Source organism: Sinohyriopsis cumingii, chromosome 4 (genome assembly GCF_028554795.1).
Source record: "Sinohyriopsis cumingii isolate HCF-2022 chromosome 4, ASM2855479v2, whole genome shotgun sequence".
NCBI classification, from domain to species: Eukaryota; Metazoa; Mollusca; class Bivalvia; order Unionida; family Unionidae; genus Sinohyriopsis; species Sinohyriopsis cumingii.
The window spans coordinates 72,189,672-72,212,493 of NC_142964.1; the positions used below are offsets into that span (position 1 = coordinate 72,189,672).

General features: G+C 34.4%; 1 protein-coding gene across 1 annotated transcript; it reads right to left on the reverse strand.

The window, feature by feature from the left end:
- Positions 1-2,598: 2,598 nt before the first annotated feature.
- On the reverse strand, positions 2,599-21,270 carry LOC149801432 (uncharacterized). Its single transcript, XM_089955560.1, has 3 exons — positions 20,470-21,270; positions 15,945-16,034; positions 2,599-14,077 (listed from the first exon to the last, which is right to left on the reverse strand). Exons 1-3 carry the CDS (start codon positions 20,954-20,956, stop codon positions 13,875-13,877), a joined length of 780 nt encoding a protein of 259 aa, XP_089811686.1. The 5' UTR covers positions 20,957-21,270; the 3' UTR covers positions 2,599-13,874.
- Between the last annotated feature and the right edge of the window lie 1,552 nt (positions 21,271-22,822).

Sequence of the window (22,822 nt, forward strand, 5' to 3'; positions counted from 1 at the left end):
CTCAACTCTACAACGACCAATGGGATCCGGAGAACACAGCGCTCCAAATCAATCTCCTGGAGATGAAAGCTATTTTTAAATAATTTCATTTCTTGGAGCGAACATCTTCATAACGAGATGGAGCTCATAAGGTCAGAAAACTCTGCGATGGTGACGTACATGTTCAAACTGGGCGGTACCAAATCAGCCGAACTTTACAACTTGGCCTGACCATTTCCTCGTTGGTGCGCACGACGGAACATCGACAGTCAGATCATGATATTCTTAGCAGACTAAGCGTCGTGGCCAATTCTCTGTCAAGGGGGAAACAGATTATCCATACAGAGTTGTCCCTCTATCCATTGGTCTATCATCAGTTGCCAGCCAGGTGGAATCACAATATTTCCACCTTTGTTTCCCCAGTAGCAGACTTCCGACGACGCTCGTTCTCTAAGTTGAGGAGATCAGTGGACCTGTGCCTACCCCCCCCCCCAAACAATAGAAGTTCCAAAGCTTATGCGGAAATTGTGGGGCCTGAAGTGCAAATTAGTTCTGATTGCCCTTTCCATTGCCACAAATCCTGGATGAACGATTTTCTCGATCTAGCGATATATCTACCCAATGTCCCGTCCAGATCGAATCTTCTCACACAACCTGGCCCCCATGTGTTCCTTTCTTGCCCGTAGCTTCGCCTTCTTCACACGTGGCTCTTGTGAGGACAGACTTGCAGCAAAAATCAACTCATCCCTTCAGGCGTCGAAAGAATTGCACGATTTAGAAGGCCCTTCACATTAAAGGCATGCAGAGGAAAGTGGCATTTATTCAGGGACAAGTGCAAAGTCACAAACATTCATTCCTTTGAGTGCCTCAGTCCCAGATGTAGCTTGCTCTTTTCCTTGGGCTGTTCGAGGAGAAAAAGATGGATTCGATAACTATTAATAGCTACCGTTCTATGATCTCGGACACTTAACGTCAGCATGGCAGAGATGATCTTGGTCATAACAAAGTCCTCTTTGATTTTTGTCCATCTTGGACTTAAATTGCCTAAATCACTCACTTTGTTTCCTAAGTAGAATTTTTCTCGGTTCTAACTTAACTAAATTCAAACAAGCCCGATTATTCAACCAGGACCTCGTTGATGTTCCTTTCCTATAAAACCTGTTTTCTGATATTGTTCTCTTCGGCATGCAGAGTCAGTGAATTCCATGCCCTCTCTGTTGCTCCATCCTGCCTTAAGTTTCGATCTGATGGATCGGCGGTCTTTATGAAGCAACTCGATTTTTTCGCCAGGAATTAGCTGCCATCAGTGGGCATTAAAAAAGTCATCGTACAACCACTTTCCTGTTTCGACATATCCGAAGAGGCTTACAAACAGGACCTGGACCCGTTTTGGGAGTTCAAAGCTACCTATTTCTGCCAGTTATTCATTGGAAACGGAATATAACCTCTCAAGCCGTCTCGTGTTTTAGTGGGTAATATGATATATCACTAGAACAGAGTCGCCTCATGAAGTTCTCTACTCACGAGATAAATATTGTCCATCCGCGCCACAATGTGAGCATTCTTTGCATGATGTTCTGCTCAACTAGCGCCACACGTAGCGTGCAAGGGGCGGTATGAGCAAGAGTTATTGCCCTTTGTCTATATAGTATAGACAGAAAAGACGAATTCTCGTCATTGGGAGGGCTGGATTCGAGATGTTGTAGGATGAAAGTATTTAATAATAGCTTTCATCGCCAGGAGACTGATTTGGAGCACTGTGTCCTCTGGACCCCACTGGTCATTGTAGAGTTGGGTGGTTTGGCATCATCAAGTTGTTGGATATGATTAGCTCCATCTTGTTTTGAAAATGGTCACTCCAAAAAAAAAGGCTTCAGTCGTTAACAGTGTCCAAGTCCAATAAAATATGGGTTAATAAACCAGAGGTGTTTCTCTGTACACATGGTCACATCCAGATGTGGTTGTTTGTGAGGTATTCCTAATGTTAATGTGACTGGTGAATATTCTAGAAGAACACGATTTACTAGAAAGTCTGCTTTCTCAGCGCATGATAGCCTAAACATGGCAACCAGTATAACTGGTGGAGGAAGAACCCTGAAAGAACCACTGGCCCATTGGAAGGCTACTGTCAAGCTTTCTCACATACCTGCATTGGCCATACCCAAGTCTCGAACCCATACAGATAGTGATTAGTAAAGGCGAGCGCATTAGACCACTCTGCCACCTGTGTCCCCAAGAACATTGGATATTTTTTATGTGTTTAACTCCCTTCAAGGGACACATGAGTAGGAACACACACACAAACACCTGCAGTTACCCTCAGGCATAGTTATACAATTTGGAAATTTATGTAAATACCAAGTTTAGTTAACTTCTCAGTGGATTAGAAGGAGATATGTTAACAGATGGATGTACATAATATCCCCCATGTTAAAATATGGATAGCTGGATATTTATATTAAATTTGTGCATGTGTTAAAGTCAATGATTATGTGCATTAAAATTTGATGGTATCTTCTAGTTAACTTAAATACAAATTTCACATCCTGCCAACATGTGTCATGGAGAGTACCTGATATAGGCAGTGCAGTGAATAAATGACTACAAAAGAAATCTTAATTTGATTACAATACAACCTTTATTAAAATAATGAGACATTCAACAATGATAATATCTACAGATGAATTATGATCACATGAACACTGGAATCTCTTATCACACAAATGCACGAGTCTAATCTAGTATCATGTCAACTCATAAGATTATAACATACACAAAACTAAAGATTGTACAAATCCAAAAATGCCATCCCATAATGTGCTGGCTAATATCGGGCACTGTTCATAGTACTTGTCAAGTCAACATCATATATACTGTCAGATCTGGACTTATGATATCTGCAGCTGTGTGTGCATTATGCGTGATAGCATATGGTATATAACAGTGATAGAATTAAAATATGAAAAAGTCAATGAAATTACAATATAGAATTTGATAAACTATGGAAAATACGGGACAATGTGCTCAATAAAGTATTATTTTACCAGACAAGATTCAACGGCACAGTAGAAAATGATTACACAGCCTCAACACAATGATAACATGCTCCAATTTGCTTTTTTTTTAAATGACTGAAATTTAGTCACAATTCAAGATTATGGAATTGGAAAATGTAGGGCAAGTTTATATTGAAAACTTATTCAGTTGGGTATTGAAGTTGTATTGAATCCAACCAAATACATGTATATATCTTCTACACTTGCTTATGAGCCGAGTCACCTTGTAAACAACTAAAATCCTGATATGCCAAAGCTAAATGTGCCTGCAGATCAAGGTCTTTGTTTTTTCTACTGGTTACTCTAACAAACTGCACAGATCCAGATCTGCCAGTGCATTATGAGACAGCAGATCTGGTTCTGTGCAGTTTTCATTTGGACTCGACTTATAAGCAAGTACATACAGTAGGACAATAAGACAAATTATGTACTGTATTTGTCCATGTATAAAATGCTCCAAACTGAACAGCAACAATATAGAAAGTGTAGATCAGGGTCTACATTATTATTTCTACTTGTGATTTTAAGCAAACAACATAGACCTTCATCTGCCTGCAAATTAAAAGTCTAGGTGATTCTGGTTCTGCATTGTTCACAGCTAAGTGCATTTGCCATATATACTTGCTTACAAGCCGAGTCAAACTCCAAACTGCACCAACCCAGATCTTCCATCATAACAGCACCAGCAGATTTGGTTCCATGCAATTTATTAGAAGTAATCAGTGGAACAAACAAACATGACCCTAATCTCCTGGCACATTATGCAACAGCAGATCAGGTTCAGTATTGTTTGCAGTTGGGCTAATTTTATAAGCAAGTATATCCTGTGTATATGGATTAATACAGTAAGCACATGTATGCAAGTATATATTATAGTATATACAAATATATTGTTGATGATAACATAACAATAATGACAAAACTCTGAGACTAGTACAAATAAAACTTAAACCATTAATATTAAATGGAATGCTACTTTATTTTCTTTCCACCAATTAACAATTTAGTATACAGTACTCCCTCAGCATAAGGCACCTTATTATATGGGAGTATCTTTTACAAGCAGGTATGGTTGGAGTTCCCATTTTATTAATTAAGATTAAAATCATATATAAAATACAACTTTGCCTACATGTGGTAATCAACAGTTATGATTCCCATGAACAGCATTATAATGATGGAGTACTGTACAATTCAGTTTGATTATGTGTTGTTACAGTGATGGAGTGCTGTACAATTCGATTTGATTATGTAATGAAATAGTGATGGAGCACTGTACAGTTCAATTTTAATATGTACTGTAATAGATGAAATACTGTACAGTTCAATTTGAATATGATTTGAAATAGTGATGGAGTACTGTATGGTTCAATCTGATTATGTACTGAGTTAGCAATGGAGTACAGTACACTTCAATTTAATTATGTATTGCAATCATAAAGAAGTACTGCAGTTCAAATTGAATATATATTGAAACAGTGATGGAGTACTGTACAATTCAATTTGACTAATTATTGTGACACTAATGTTGTAATTCCATGACTTTAAACTGATTTTTAAAAACATACCTTTGGTGAACAAGTAAAATTGTATGTTAATCTTCCTGAACATGAAATCTAGTGTGAAGGAAAGATGCAATTTGGTGCAATGAATGCTCCATACAACCTTAACAAGTAATTAAATTTTTGTCATGGACAGAGAGAACTATTGATTGGGACAGTATCCCTTTATCATATAGTTAATGAGGCAGGTGAAAGACTGTTGTCAATTTCGAATGTTAGCTATGAGAAAGGTAATTAACTCAATGCAACAATATTCCCTCGACTTACAGTAATTAACATTATAATTACTGGTTACTTGGTCAATAAGGTAAATGACCAACTGACTGTTTGATGTCTGGCTAAAATTTTGCCACCTAAAATTTTCTGTGATTTTTTTCTTAAAAAAATGAATGGTATCAAAAAAATGAGTTACATCATGACATGTCATGTACAAGCAAATGGATAACAAACTGAATGTAAGAATCTGGCCATCATTATAAATATGGAAAAAATCAGTACATTGATTCAGATGTAAACCACAATCCCTCAACAATCATGCAACATTACTATTAGAAAGTAATATGGACAAACATTTGAATCTTACGACTGGTTTGCAACTTGATTGGTTAACATTCACATCACTAGTGTAACATTACTGTTGTCTAGGTTACCATGGGCCATGGGTAAACAGAGAACAAACCTTGTCATAAAAACAATTAATAGTATGTGTGTGTGTATTATGTTTTAACTTAGTAAGACACTCTTTATGTCACATATTTAATATTTTTCAATAATCATGATCTGTTCTAGAGATAAATGTACAAAATGCAAACTATATTCATAGATATTCTTTGTTCATTTTGCACTTCATGTTTACATTTATTTGGAAGGGTTTATTTTCCTAACATATTTTCTGCAATTCTTTATATTAACATTTTTAGAACTATACCTTTAATCACCACCATGTAGCCACTATTGTGTTCACATGCCATTAAACTCATAATATATACATATTATAGACAGAAGTTTATCATGTGTACAGATTGCAATAAAACAAAGAATACAACACACAACATACATGTATGCTCCTTGTACTGTATTTACTCAGCTAAAAGTTGGTCCAACTGCAAACTGCACAGATTTTAGGTCTAGTGTTGCATAATACCACGACAGATCTGGGTCTATGCAGTTTGTTAGGAGTAATTTGTAGAACAAACACAAACAACATAGATTCTGATCTGCTGGTACATTATGTGATGGCAGATCAGGGTTTATGTTTGCAGTTGGACACGACTTATAAGCAATTATAGACAGTACTTAGTTGAGTTTAAAATTGGTGTTTTTGCTTCAAACTCACATGAAGCAATGTTGCACCAGTGTTATTAGAATCAACCAATCAAGTTAATCCTTACATTCTACAACATATGTAATACGTATATCTATATAACATGGGACAACATGGACATATTTAGAATTATAATTTAAACTGGTAATGAATTAAAGCATGGCAAGACGTCTTTTGAAGATAACCACATTTGTGATATTTCTATTAAATTACCATGCAAAATGCACAGTAGTTCAATAACACTCTCAAAGAACATTGCAAAATAACCATTGCAAGATTTTGATTGAGTCACCCTCATTTAAAATATTTTTGTATTGAGATTCATTAGCACGGGAATACTAATTAACTATCAACTTAATATGAGTGAGTGCTAAAATATTATCTTTACACTCAAATGTCATGTTATTATGATGGTTCATACTAAAATATATAAGACTCTCATGATAAGATTACAAGAGAAGGCACTGTCTGAAGAATTATCTTAAAAACATATTAACAGAACCATAAAAGTACATATGCACAAATATTCATATATATGGAGACAGAAAAACAGTGAAAAGATATGTACTGGAAAACAGACAAGCACCTTTGCATTTCTTTCAAAAAAGAAATATTACTAATCTATTCTAAAACTTCTATTTTCCTGCAGAATCTTTGGTTTCTTAACCTAAATTAACTACTGAACATTATCACAACAGCCAAATTAACTAATGTACATTGTCATTATAGCCAAATAAACTAATGTACATTATCATAATAGCCAAATAATGTAATGTACATTATCATAATAGCCAAATAAACTAATGTACATTATCATAATAGCCAAATAAACTAATGTACATTATCATAATAGCCAAATAACCATCGTTAGGCCATTAAAATGACCAACAGATGCTATACTTTTCAGTGACACTGATGAGGATACAAGTCCAAGCCAGTTGACCATGCCAAGAAATGGTGACACAATGAGTTACTGTTAATGATTTATGGTTCAGTACATAGTCACAATATAGTTATTAATATGTGCCAATATCAAACAAGCTTGAACAGGAAAAACGAATTCATATAAGAACTTTTGTTCGCTATGGATCAGTTTCTCCAGAACTCAGTTCTGAATCTCGAAAATATTACAAGGGGTTTGCAGATATAACACTGTATAGCAATTTAGTAAACTTTATCATAAAAACAGGAATGTGAAATTTTAAGTACTGGTATTTTTTTCTCTCACTTTGATATCAAACTAAATGCTACTGGTATCAATATTATCATCAGAAGTACAGAAGAAAAACTGCTGGTAATTAGGATGAACAAATGAAATGTGTTAAGATGTACATTGCTTATATAATGGATCTGCATTATTTTTATTTACAACAACAGAGAATCTTCTTAATTGCTGAAATGGGAAATGGTTTTAGCAATTTGTGGTAATGTTTCTATGTTTTATAGGGTCTACATAGTAAAGTATATACAAAGGCAAGAAGGCAAATAAGTAGACCAGTGGAAACACTAATTCAAGTATTAATCTTCATAGCTTAGTAAAGAAACGTCTCTGTTATGTCTTGCTGAAATGTACTTGTGTTCAGTTGATCAACTTTCATGCAATTACTCATGATAATCGTTAAAATACAGGTATATTGCAATTAATCATAACAATTGTTGAAATATAGGTATATTGCTATATTTTGATTTAGAACTACCATAAAATGTTGCCTAAACATTGAGTCAAACTGCACAATCTGCACTGATCCCAATCTGCCATCACATTTTGTTGGGAATAATCAGTAGCAAAGCATAGACCTATATCTACCAGGGCATTATGCAATGCCAATTAGGGTCTATATTGTTTGCACTTAGATTAAACTTATAAGCAAGTATCTATGGTATGTTATGGTGATTATATATGGCACATTATAGTGAATATATACAGTATATTATAGTTAGTATCAATTCTCATGGTTTTGCAAACGTAATAGATTAGGCTCCTCTGTCATCAAAGTATAATTGACTCTTAAGTCTAACTCAAAATAATCTAACCAATCGAAAGAATGTATCCATGAATTCATAGTAAAATTACAACGTGTGGAGAAATATGTAATACTCAAGATGTCAATTAATGGTTTAACACAAAAGCAGTCAGGATGTATATTGTTTCTTTTGCTTAGAAGTTAAAGCAAACAGTACCAATCCCAACTTGCCAGAAGTTGCAGTAGCTCAGCTGGTTGTGGGTCAAGGTCAACTGTATTAAAATAATATACCCAAATAAAGTGCCATGAAAAACCAACCAACCAATGACCTACCTGTACCAGGTCATAATGGAACAGATCTGGCATTATGATGTCTGCAGCTGGGTACAGTTTTAAATATGGCAATCAACAATGTGATATAATCTGAATGTATGCAAATTCTAATTCACAACACTATGATTAAATCGCATGAGTTTGGAACCTTTAACATGAAGAGTTAGGTAGAGCTTGAAGTCAGTCAGTGCACAGCATCTAAGGCCATTAACTGTATTGCTTTTTCATATAAAACACTCTTCGGTAAACAATATATACCTACTATCACATAATGTACCTGCAGATCAGGGCCTACTCTTGTTCAATGAGCTGAGGCAATCAGCATAGACACTGATCTGCAGATGCATTAACTGACATCAAATATGGGTTTATGCTGTAAACATATGAGTGACACAAAACTACTTGCATGTTCACTTCTGTCTCTGTCATAGGAGTTAATGAGTTCCATATGACAGTCAGGCCAACATGTATTTGTACAGCATATCAAACATGTCAGACTAACATGTATTTGTATGGCATATCAAACAAGTCATGCCAGCATGTACCTGTATGGCATATGAAACAAGTCATGCCAACATGTATTTATCTGGCATATCAAACAAGTCAGGCCAACAAGTATTTGTATGGCATATGAAACAAGTCATGCCAACATGTATTTGTATGGCAAATAAAACAAGTCAGCCCAACATGTATTTTGTATAATATCAAACAAGTTCTTCCCTGGGCTTAGAAGAAAACATGAATGTAGATTTGTATTTATTAGATTCTTCTGTATGTGTTCAATATATTTCTGTAAACAATATGAATGAAACTTGAAGCATACTGGGATTTAACAATTCGATTCTGTGTATCCTGATGCGGACATTGAAACACCTAAATATTTCCAGCTGAGTATTCTGACTGAAGAGCTGTACTACATTGAAAGCAAGATCAATCATGTCAGCTTAAATGGGTATGTAATAAATCTTACATGTAAATATAAGAAAAAAAATTATTTTGCCATTTTCACAAAATTCAAAGAAATTGTCAAAATATACCACCAATTAATCCATGAATAAAAAAAAGAAAAAAATGTAAGTGTACGGGACATTATCTTATGAGCACTATATTACTGTATAAATGTTGGGACATACATCATATGAGCACTATACTACTGTAAAAATGCTTGCACTACACACTCCTTTGAACAGATGACTTACAGTAGAACCTGTCATGAAAGACGAACCATTCTGCCACCAAATAACATATTCTGAAGACACATCATAACACTATATAATCAATAAATCACTGTGTTCAGAATCTGTTCTCTTGTAACTGGTCTTTCAATACAGGTTTTAATGTATTTTGGATTACTTAAATAATTTAAAACCATATACAACAAAGATATGTACAAGTAAGTTAAAGGCTGATGATACAAGCAATATGATACACACACAATTCCCTGTAAATTATATTCTGTGATATAATCGGTGTGATCATTCATAAACAATGGCATGGAAGTTTCATATACATATACACACACTCATTTAAAGTCGAATCCAACTGCACTGACCCAGATCTGCCATTGCATAATGCACTGGAAGAATTGGGTTTGTGCAGTTTGTTAGGAGTAATCAAGAGAATAAGCAACACAGACCCTGATCTACCAGTGCATTATGTGACAGCATATCAGAGTCTGTGATGTTTGCAGTTGGACTGGACTTATAAATGGGTATATACATTTACTGGTTTTTTTTAGAAAACTAAATGCATGTATTCAGTAATTGAAATAAAAGGTCTAATCTTCTCTTAATGAGATAAAAATCCATATACACGCATTTTAATATATCCACAAAAATTATAAATGTACTGTAACCTGTTGTATGTATCGTTAAACACGCAACACTGTGTTTTGGGTGAAAGTATGGCACATACCTGATAGGGTTATAAATGAACAAATCTGACAGGTATACAGAAAATAGTATTTTCTAATATAATCATCTGGTCTCAGCAAGTATCGATATTTATCACATAATAATCACCTTTGTTATCATAGCAATTCATAAAAAATTATTCACAACACTGCAGTGTAACATCACACAGCAACTGAATAATGTTAACATTATATAATAAATAGAATGTTACACTCATGTTCATTTTATCTGAAATTAATGAAACCTGTTGAATAATACAGCATATGTTATTCAACTTGTATCAAATGAACACAAAAAACATCATATTTCCCGTATATAATGCAATTTCAGAAATGTTGCTGCAACATTTGGTGTCTTAACCTTCAAGCAATGCAAATGTTTTAAGTCAGAAAACTGATGTACACTATCAAAAGAAATGGATACAGTGCAAAAGTAAAATTAGATAACATTTCCTTAATAATATTGTTTAGAAACATGGTTCTTGATACACTGGTAACCTGTGTATTCATTCATGAAATTTGTGTACTACACATATTTTCATGCAGTAAACATTCTCCTAACATGTATGGAAATAAATGAAAAATATCAAAATAGACCAAAAAATATCAACAGAAGAGCAGATTAAAGAAATAAGACTAACACAAAAAAGACCCATACAATGATGAAAGAACTATGGACAATAATCTAAAGTTCAACTATGTTACGTGTTTACATCTGCTGTTTATAACACTGCTTGCCCACTGCCAAACAAACAAAAAACTGAGTGTAATTTGCCATCTAAAAAAACATACAAACAGTTCCATTTTTATCTACTAGATTAACGACATACACTGCTAATAAATAAAATGTGCATAATTGAATTATCAAATAATATATGAGTCAATGTCGAAGTAATGCTTTGAAACTGCCATAATGATATGTGACTAGATGATTACTACAGCCATTACATCTCTCTCTCAACATTTGCATTAAAAGTGTAGGTAACCAGTCTACTAAATGTAGTACTTAAGTATCAGATGTGGTAAACAATTACACTCCTGACAAACCTGGCCATAACAAACATGGAAACCAAACAAAATAAGTCAATTCTGGAACTGTATTACTTACAATACTAAAACCTATTTTGCACTGAATAGATAAAAGCATAAAAAATTTGACTTGAGCAACAGGATGCAGGGAAAGAGAATTTAAACCAGGACAACTAATTTGCAAAAATAAATTTTAACTCAACAAAGAAAATGACAGGTCCACACTGGACTTAGTACTGCTAAACTGGTATACATTATTCTATTCCACCTGGTTGATTAGCAGAACCACACAAGGCACACTTTTGAAACAGCAAATCCTATAAAATACTCCTGTCAAATGTGATCCAAAAATGGCTCAGACATTCCGGTGAAGAAGATGAAAATAGGCTTTTCATTTGCTTGCTATAGAAGCTAAACCATTGATAGGGGAATCACCCAGAAAAAATTTGATAAAGCATATCCTAACATACATCAGAACTGGATCAAGGTGCTACATATGCTGAAACAGGTTTTCCATGTGGTTGCTAAAAGGTTATATTGTTGCCATGGGAGCAAGCTACTTTAAATGCACAGGAAATACGATCAAAATTTGTTCAGCTTTTCTGGAGAAGTTAATAAATAATTGATTTCCTACTTGGTTGTTAAAAGGAAGTCACCATACCACTTGGAGAGCCACAATGGATGGGGTGCGATGATAAAGCATGTTCTAACAAACATTTTTATGAAGTCTGATCAAAATTGGAGAAATGGTTAAAATCAGGTTTTCCACCTAGTTGCTATGGAAGCCTCCTGAATAAAATTGTGGTCATTTCCAAAGAAACACTCTTACCTAGTTTTATCAAAATTTGCTCATCTATTCTAGAAACGAAATACAAAATGGGTATTCCACTTAGCTGCCATGGAACCATACTATTACTAGGGGAGTCGCCCTTGGCAAACTTTGGACAGTGCTTGTCCTGAGAAACACACCTTGACTAATCAAAACTGGTACACACAAAAATCTGGAAAGTTCGTATATTGCAATAACATGAGGACCTGAGATTCTGAATTAATTTTCAAACCTGCATCATTAAAGTCACTTGGACTTAAATAATACTTTGATTACTGATGCTTCTGACAATGACCCCCATACAGTTGAAACAGTAGGCTAATTCTTTTGTTGAACAAACAAAACAAAGAAGTAAAACCAGTCAATTCCAAATACACTTCAAGCCAGCAATAAATGGGCAGGAAATTGGTGAGAAAGGTCATGTTGTTATTTCATTAAACAAATTACAGTGAAACTCTTCATCCAGGCAGTTTTTCTATCACTATTTTTGTAAAGATCAGCAAATTATTCAGACTAACAAACTGTTTGATGGAATAATAATGGAAATCTTTTCTGAGAAGTTCTAAATTAGAATTTCTCAGTAACTGAATGAAAAACTCCTGGCTTCCTCATTAAGAGGGCTATGTTTCATTCATTAGTCCAGATATGGGTTGGATATAGTACATACAGCTCTCATTGCACCAATAGTCACTGCAACTTTAAAGTCACAAAGAAAAAGTTGGGAGCAAATAAGTTGGGAGCAAATATGGCAAAAAGTAATTTGGATCTTTATAATAAAATATTCTGCGTCCAATCTGGACAAAAATTTCATGGAAACAAGCATTGGAACTTTACATATGGTTTTTTATGATGGCCTTATCATTCATGAATTTTAATGATCACAGGCGATTCAGTTTTAAAAATGAGAAAATATTTTTGATTTTAACAATATGTATGTCGGTTAGACAATGATTAGACAAGAGTGATAGAACATTTAAATTAAATGCCAACTGGAACATCATCTGCCTTTTCCAGTGCATACTAGAAAAAACCTTTGATGTAAGCATTAGCCATTTTGAATAGCCCTCATGACTGTGGTTGTCATAAGGTCAACACTAACTGATGTGATAATAACTAGATGACATGTCATCCCTAAAAGCAACTTAACCAATCAGTGCAGGCTTCTTAATAATTTCTTAAATTCTTTCGTTACAAAGGTGCAGGCATAACATTATAATTAAAATTACAGGTAATTCATTGAGTGTTCAAATATCTTTGAGAGTTTTTCTCAATGCATATCACTTCATAATAATCTGTTCTTCGTATATTTTCCTGGACATTAATCTGCCAAATAACTTCAATTATGGAAGCATCCCTAAAATTACCTCTTAGTCTCTTTCAGGGAGATGAATTTGTTTAGCTGACATCAGAAAGAGACAAGATGTTCCAAATAAATTAAACATATGACAATAATGAGACAAGTAAGATAACACATCTAACTCAAATGCATGATCTCTTCAATGTTGGATTCATTATTATGACAAAATCACTGAAAATGAACTTGGTCATTTTAATTAGAAATGATTGCACCATATTTTGTAGTTAATAAAGTGCAGGTAGATCAATGTCTCCACAGTTCATTTTATGGTGTTGAGTGGATCAAGGGCAGTAACTCAGTTTCGAGAGTGCTAGACTCGTAATACAAGTATCATGGGTTCATCAACCCTACAAATGAACTTGCTGTCTCCAAGGGAAAGGTACTTAGCTCCAACGTCAACTGCATGATATAGCCAATGTGTTGAAACTGCCATTAAAACTAATGAAAAAATATCTAAGTGGTCCGCTGACACAACCTACAAGACTTACTATTATACCCTGTTTGTTACCAAATGCTATGTATGGTATCACTACATTTTGTATTGCAGATCTATGGGAGGACTTGAGAGATCAGAGGTGCCATCACTCTGGAGATCAAACTGAGGACTTGAAGTGCGAGATCTTTTGCTAAGGGAACCTGGAACAAAACCTGGATGCCGTCTAGCATGTTTGTTGAGATGATCACTTCGCATGAACTTCTTGTCACAATATGGACAACAAAACTTCTTTTCTCCTGAAATGTACAATATTTTGCTGATATCACAAAGTCATTCAAGAAATATATATCGGTGGCCCAGTTTGGTAAGTGCATCTTGAAATTGCAACCATTTACTTGCTCTCTGCTGCCGAAGATAATAAAAATATAAACCGCCACACCAATGGCTGGTGTGCCTAGTTCAAGTGAGAGAAAAAAGATGCAAAACTGCTCTGTTCGTTCAAATTTCCATGACAGTACTCAATGACATGAACTAAATAAATGAAAGAATTTCAGAAAAATTATGCATTTTGATAGTGAATATGGAATGAAAATTTTTTATTTTTTAGAAAGTCCAGGATGGTAAGAAGTTAATTATAGAATACAAAAATAACTGTATGGAGTGAAAACTCAATAAATGATTTACCAGCACAAAAGAATAGGGCTGCTCATTGAATCTGACAATGTATACTTTCCCAAACATAGTCATAGCAGATAATTTAATTTACACTAAAACTGAAATACTGTCCATTTATTAATTTATTATACAGTTATTAAATTATAGAGATTTTTATGTCACTTTTTACGCTCACTGGTCATATCCTGGTTTTAAATATTGAATATGGAGAGATTTCTGTGTGATTTTTATTACAGCAACCTTCATAACAAAAAAAATCACAAAATTGTATCACACCCCCAAAGTACATGTAATGAGTAAATGAAAATAATGAAACAGAATATGTGTGATTTGGATTTTTAATGTAGCTTTAAAAAAAATTAAATCATATCGCTACAATGTCTGCAGTTTATAGTGATGTCTAGTACTGGGGCCCACTGACACCAGGCCGGCCTGTCCTAACACTAACCTCTTAATGCTGAGCCCCTAGCGAGGCAACTGTAAGTACCATTTTTATATGTCTTTGGTATGACTCAGCTGTGGTTCAAACCCACGACCTTCAGTATCCGAGACAGATGCTCTACCTATGAGGCCACTGGAACGGTGAAACAGAATATAAATATAGGACTATACCAATATTTGAAAGTATATACATGTACAGATACATTACAGACCCAACATACTAAATAATTAATACATTTTTTAGATTACATCAGAATTACCATTGGTGACCAAATCTTTAAAGAATGTTGGCAGTGAAGAAGCTGAATACAAAATAGTATCAACAGATGTGGTGCAGCTACTTCCAGCACCAAACCTGTCAACTGCTGGCTGCCAAATATTTTATGAATTTTAAATACAGAAATAAAATGTTGTCCATCCTTGCTACACAAATTATATTTTCTACCCCAATAAAGTTTTAATACCAATGTAATGGAACATGAGGAACATGAAACAATGATCTGTCTTTTGTTGTTTTGTGCTAATTGCAAAATGATCAATAACATCTTATAAAAATACTAAGAAAATGTTTTACATGAGAATATTTGTAAATTCCTAACACAATGTTTCAAGTTGCTACTTGATGGATTATGGGTATATGACATGTTTTATATACATTTTAACCACACAGATGCTGCTGCCAATGCTGCTTGTAACAAATTTATGTTGATTATTATCCAGGTAATAAAAGAAATTGTCAGTTAAATATCTTATTTGTCCATCCCGTTACGTTAGTTCCATGCAAATGACTGCAGTTGCCTGACAATCAACATTTTAAATGGAAAACTGATAGTTATCTTCCAACTGTTATTTTATTGAAGATAGTATACTAGAACACTGATCCATAACTAATTTGATGCAAGAATAAAACATTTAAAATTTAGGGTACTTGTCCCATAGGATTGGCTGAAGGGCATAGTTTATGCCATGTACAATTTGTAGCAATCCACTTCCAGGGCTGACTTTTGATTTTCATGAACTAAATTTATGTATTAGGAAGAGACTAACCTGTATGTGTACGTATATGACGAGCTAATTCATCAGATCGTGCAAACCTTTTACCACAGCCAGCCCATGTACAAGGAAATGGACGTTCCCCTGAAACACATAATAAATATGAACAAATTAATAGACATTTTTTTGCTTATCCTCTATAAAAAGACAGAAGCTGTTAACATCAAACTATTTCAAGTCTATTATGAATGAAACCTTTTTATTTTCATGGCAGATGGCCTGCATAATATTGTCATGATCTTACAACATTTTTGCCTTTCTATTATTCATCACAGAGCATAAAAACACAACAGCACTATAATTGGATTCATACTCTCAAGTGTGAAAATTCCTGACTGAGATGTTTTCTTAAAAATGTTTTATATCATAAAAATTCAAGAAAATATTTATACATTTGCATGGCAATGTAAAACTTTCAATACTTCACATGTCAAAAAGTCCCAAGTAAGAAGGCCAGTCTTGCATATCGTGCCCAAAATGAAAGCGTGGAAATGATATGTGTGACCTTGACCCCAAGACAGAAAGGCTAAGTAAGCATGTCACAATATAAATTATCTTAGCTTTGTAATGATTCGTCCACAGATTGAACTAAATCTGTTAGTGCTTTAGGAAACATTTGCAAAATTCATCAAAACCTGGATCCAAATTTTCCATTATTTTGACTCGATGTCTAAAGAGCAGGTGATAGTTTCACAGAATGATGAGCAACTAAATAAAACTGAAACCGATAGATTAATGCAAAGTTTGAATGCTGCAGGACTCCACGGTCAAAGGGGAAAGCAAGCATATGCAGAATGTGTTTCTTGGCATCAAAATGATTCATCCCAAGTTTGAGCAAAATCCACTCAGGGTTAAGAAAATAAACATTTTTGCACCTAAAACACTTTATATGAAACCATAATCAGTGTACTCAATAGATCTGAAAACTGAAGAGCCATTCGAATCTTGAGAGTCAAAATGGAAATGGAAGAGTTATTTGCTTTTGACAGTCATAAGCTCATAGCTGGACTTTCTCATGTTGAATAAAGAGAAACACTTGAACAGGTGAAACACTGAAGCAGACAGTGTGACTAACATGGTCATTACTGATTTTCTGTACAAGTGTTTCTTTTTCTAATTATGTATGACTGGCAGGTATTTCTGAAACTGAGACAAAAAAGATGTACTTCACTGATCCATTGTGATTTCGGAGTTCACAAATGCATCTAATATAACAAAATTATGCCATGTCATTATTCAATATTGAGTAATTCCAGAGCATAAAATATACCGCTCAGCATGATGACCAGTAAATTCTTACTGAACCATACAATAATTAAAACGCCCAAATTTGTAATGTTTCACCAACTGAAACAAATAAATCACCAATAAACAACTGACATGTTTCATAATACTTGAAAATAATGCTCTCTGGTTATCTAGCAAAATCTCAAAATTCCAAAATGAAGCACTGATGTTGAGAGAATTACAAATAATCAAAATGTCAGAATGTGAGACGTATATCGATTATTTTAGAGGATTTACAGTGTTTAACCATCAGACAATTAAAAAATTAAATCTGATTAGCGTCAGCAGACCAATAGCTAGTGTCACATACATACGCCCTGATTTGCATGAAAAAGTATGCCTCGCAATATAAAAACAATAGAATATTTTAATTAAAATAATAAAACAATAGAATGTTTTTATTTAATTAAACTTCCAAAACTACAGAATTTTCTTATTTTAAATTAAAATACCAAAGCTATACAATGTTTTTATTAAATTAAAACACCAAAACAATAGAATAATGTTATTTAAATTGCTTAGACAATTGTCAGACTTTGATCCAAGATTCTGAAAATCGGTCTTTGTAGATGTTTTCAGGGTTTGAAAATAACACTGGTCCATCACAGACTAGTAGTTTTCACTATAGACTAAAATTAGTATTAGTCTAATGGGTCAAAGGGAAATTTTATTTAAATTTAAGTTCAACATAAAGGGTAAGATGGGGCGAGGACTGCTGCCTTTAGAATCTGAAAGGATAGTGATTGTTTTTCCACTTATTTTAGTTAAAGGTTATTAAAACTACATACCTCTAAACATGCATTGATAGCTAATTAGTTTGGTGCAAAAGAAGATAAAAACACATTCTAAAACTTTTAGTATAAAACAATTTCTATGAGATATTTTTCATTGCTTGGCCGTGTTATTTATTTCTTTTATAAATATATTGGGGAATGGGATGATTATTATTAGTTGTAGCAGTAGTAGTAGTATTATAGATCTTTATATTTTGAATGCTAATCTGGTTTTATTAACACTACAAGTACATGTACATGATATTTTTCAGACTTTCCAATGCTGATCTCCACTTCCAAGTCAACATAAATAACATTCACCCAGCAGTGATAACCTCATTTTGAATTTTAGCAATCGATTTCAAGAATGGCAACTCATATGAGACATGTATTGTGAAAGGGGCCCATTAAAGTTTGCCCACTTACCTTTGGCATCTGGCTTCATGAGTTTTCCCGTTTTGTCTAATTGATTATAATCTGATGGGCATCCAATCAAAAGTTAACCCAATAAAATTATTGCTGGTTCTCTCTTCCTCTATCATAAACATCAAATATAATCTCAAAACAATCAAACCTTGATTAAATTAAGCACCTCTATGTGTGACATCAGTGGCCTGTCAGCTCCGCCCAGTTCATAATGACTTTACATAGGTGCAACAATACTGACCTACATAGTCTAGCAACTGTTGATTAATGGCATATACAGTACATTTTTTTTTAGGACAATGCTCACTCAGTAGGAAATTACCCAGAGGTGAATCAAAGGTAATTAAGACATGCTCCAGTCCAAATGAATGTGTGTGATAAAAATGCAAAGGTTGAAATTTTCATGAGTTCGAACGGATCAGATTTAAATTCCAAGTATCAAAACCCAAGGGTATGCATCTATTGAGAATCATGATAATGCAATTTGTCTATAGACTTGGACAGTGATGAAAAAGTGAATGGCGATGTGTTCATGTTACAGAATGGATTAAGTTGGCTTCATAATCACTCATGGCAAGTATGATGAGACCTATCAAAAGGTTTAAGAAATATAGTGAAAGTATTACAAATTGCGAGAAGAAAGTTTGTTCCTACCCCATACTCTCGTCAGTCTCCATCAGCAAACTATTAAAAGCAACCATAAGGCATTTCAATTTTTTTATTTAAAATAAACTTCTATCAAACACCAAAAGACAATAAACAGATAAACATTCTTAACTGGCTAATATGCATTTGGGTTACATGTATTAAGAATTTACCTTAAAAAATGGCCATTCTAAAAGGTGCAAAGTTTCTGGATTAGCCTAATCTCTGTCTTAATCTCTATTTGTATATTGTTTTCTTTCTTGCATGACACTGAGAAATTTCCAGGTGACTGACTTGCAAATAAGCAAACAACAACATCTGCTAAGTGTAAATAATATGGCCCAGCATGTGCCAGGTGCGTTAGACTTCTGTGTTATGTGTGGTGTTTAAAAAAAAAAGTATAACTAAAATCTGAGACCCAAAACTTTTGTTTTCAGTTCATAGTATCAAGCTTCAGTTCTACTCAGTAATAAAAGATGATAGTATTAAACAAGAAAAAATTAAGGACCAAATAAAAATTTTAATCTGTAGCAAATTATGGGTTTGGTATTCAGGGGTTTCACTGTATGCAGATAAAAAATGTGACCAAAATTTTACACTACCACTAGCAGAAAATGTCACTAATATGTCTCACTATTAATGTGGGCCTCACAAAATTTGATACATTACTGACCCAGACTGAATTCACGGGTGATGGTTCTAATCACTAGGCCACTAGAGCGGGGGGGGGGGGGGGGGGCGGGGGGTTGGGTTGGCAAATAAGTAAATAAACAAGATAATACATGTATATAACATTATTAAAATGCACACATACAGTGCATTATCTAAATATATTTTTTAAAACAAAAACAAATCAAATTTATTAATATCAAATGGATGATACAACTTTGTCAACGGTAAGTTAATGCAAACCTTGCTGAAATTGCAAAGATAAAGTGATAATTTACAGCAATAAATTTATTGTCATAAATTGTGCAGATACAACAGATTTAAAAAAACATCATTATTTAAAATAGCAACCGTTGCACGATTATGATATTTAAACAACACTCTACTTAAAGAGTTATTGGTAAAATAAAATAAATTAGCATGGACAACGCCCTGAGCACACTCAAGTCTTCAGCCTCTAAGGATAATAGATCATTCAAGGCAAACTTTAAACAGTCACAACAGATTTTAATGCATCAAGATGGCAACTGCATCCGTCTGTCTACTGATTATAGCCAGTCTGACAGTCTCTTCTTCTTCTTCGTCCCTTTTATGTGAGCATTGTAGAACCTCCGCGCATTGTCAGCGAGACCACGTGCTCTGAGAAAATTCTTTGTTTACGTTTGTAGGTCAAAGATTTGTTAGCGTTATTTATCACTTTTAGCTAAAAGACTACTTACCCGTATGAGTTCGCAAATGTGCTTTCAGATGTGAACTTTTACCATACACCTTCTCGCAACCGCTATAGTGACATCTGTGTAGTTTTTTCGAAGTACCGTTAGGGCTAGCCTTATCTTCGTCGCTACTGTATGTGTGGGTGGGCGTGGTCGGATTCGCTCGCTTCTGGCCCCGCTTTGTCTGTGGTGGTTCGTTTTCTGATGCAAGTCCGTATTGTCTTTCATAGTCATGATAATTACTAGAAAATATCGTGTCTTTTTCGTAATTATTCACCACCGATTTCTGCTTAAATTTTTTTAGATCTGCCAAAATGCGAGCAAGCATAAACAAAGACTCGCTTTCTGTTTTGGTTACGTAGTTTCCCTCCATTACACGATCAGCTGTTGACCCAGTTTTGGTAGGATCGTTGAATGAGTGGGACATAGCAACAAGACATTCTGCCGCGAAGTTTACCTCTAAATCTCCTTTTTCTGTCTCCTGTAATGTCATTCTGATTACATGTAATGAATACAAATCCAGATGAGGAAAAAATATGTACAGGATACAGAAGGCTTCTTCCTACGATTTCGTATGACGACCAGTAGTACACGGTTTGTGTATTTCTAATTTCTTTGTTCAGCTGATTCTTCAGAACGTGTTTTTTCACTATGTGCTATCATACTGATCGCCGATTTCATTCTGTATAATGATTGATCTGCACATGGAATGGTACATGCAGAGTCCTTTTACAGTTCCATAAGCATTCCAAACAGTCCTCGCCCGTTATATTCGCTCCTTGCCAACTTCATGTGTCGATTATTGTACGTTGTTTTGCAACCGCGTGGGGTGGGCGTGTCGTGTTGAGACAGGATATGACGTATCTTTGGTGTTTGATTGGGTACAAATCACCGGAATTAAGTACCCGCGAAAATTCTACCTGTTTCTATCATGGGGGTTGTCGTAATCTCAAACCCAAAATACCAAGGTTTTTGTTAAGTTACTTGCAATTATTTGTTTTAATCATAGTTGACATTAGTTTTAAGGCTGCCTGGACAAGTGCTACAACAATATTTGTTGATAATATTTTTAGCATTGCATAATTATCTTGTGGAAGTTTGTTGTACTTTGGATACAGACAAGAATATATATCTTTGTTAGGAAATATACATACATACATATACATATATACATACATACAACACTCTTACTGGATCCAATGCACTTGAAAGGACTGTTATTCACCATATGATTTGTATCATAGGGGTCGTCCATTAATTATGTCAACAAAATGGGGGGAGGGGGTTTGAAGAAGTTTGACAATTGTTGACATATGGGGGGGGGGAGTTCAAGATAAATTGACGTCAACAATGTTATTTTTTTACAATAAATTTAATAAATCAAAAAATAGGAAATTAGTCGGTGCGTTGGTATGGCACACACTCGCTCGCCCGTCAACAGCCCACCAGTTTAATCCTAAACCGGTTGAGTTCTTGCCAAGGCATTCATAGTCTTGCATCATCATATTTTGTTTTTATTCAATGTAGATTGTAGACTGCAGACAGACTTTTAAGGAAAGCTGTTACTAAATCGTCGGGTGTATCGGTTCCACAAGAAATGAATGAATCAGCCACTATGCCCATTATAACAATTGAGGAACATTTGTCTTCCCCATGGGAAGATGATAGAAGCTAGAATATAATCTCTCAATTTTTTCGTGAATTCAAAGTGTTATAGTCAATTTGAAATCTGTTAAACAAGTAAAAAAAAATGTATTAAAATTTATTTGTAGACCTTTTAATTTCCATAATTCTATTTTTAGCATAAAAGCCAGCCGTATAAAATATTGTTAGTTGGGGGGGGGGGGTAAAATTGTATTGGGGGGGATCACTGAAAGTTTGACAGTTGTTGACAAGGGGGGGGGGGTAAAAATTGCCTAAAAATTGTTGACATAATTAATGGACGTCCCTATATATATATATATACACACACACACACACACACACACACACACACACGCACACACACACGCATGTAAATTGATAACGGGCCGAATTCAAAACGGAATCCAAATGTATCGAGATAAAAAAGTTCTTCGTTAGGAAATATACAGATTAGATTCATCAGCATGTAACAAAAAGTGTTGACTTCTACATGTTAAAAGTACGGGGGGGGGGGATTTCAACTTGATATAAAATAAAAAGTTGTTCAAACATATATATGGACACGCTCATTAGTAAATTGCTGGTTTAGCTCAGAACCTGTAGACAAGATCTGGAAAGAAACATTCAGCTTTAGATACAGGGGAACCTCAGTTTATCCGGAGATTTGACATAGTTCAACGGGAACACAATTCCTAAACATTAATATGATCCTTTA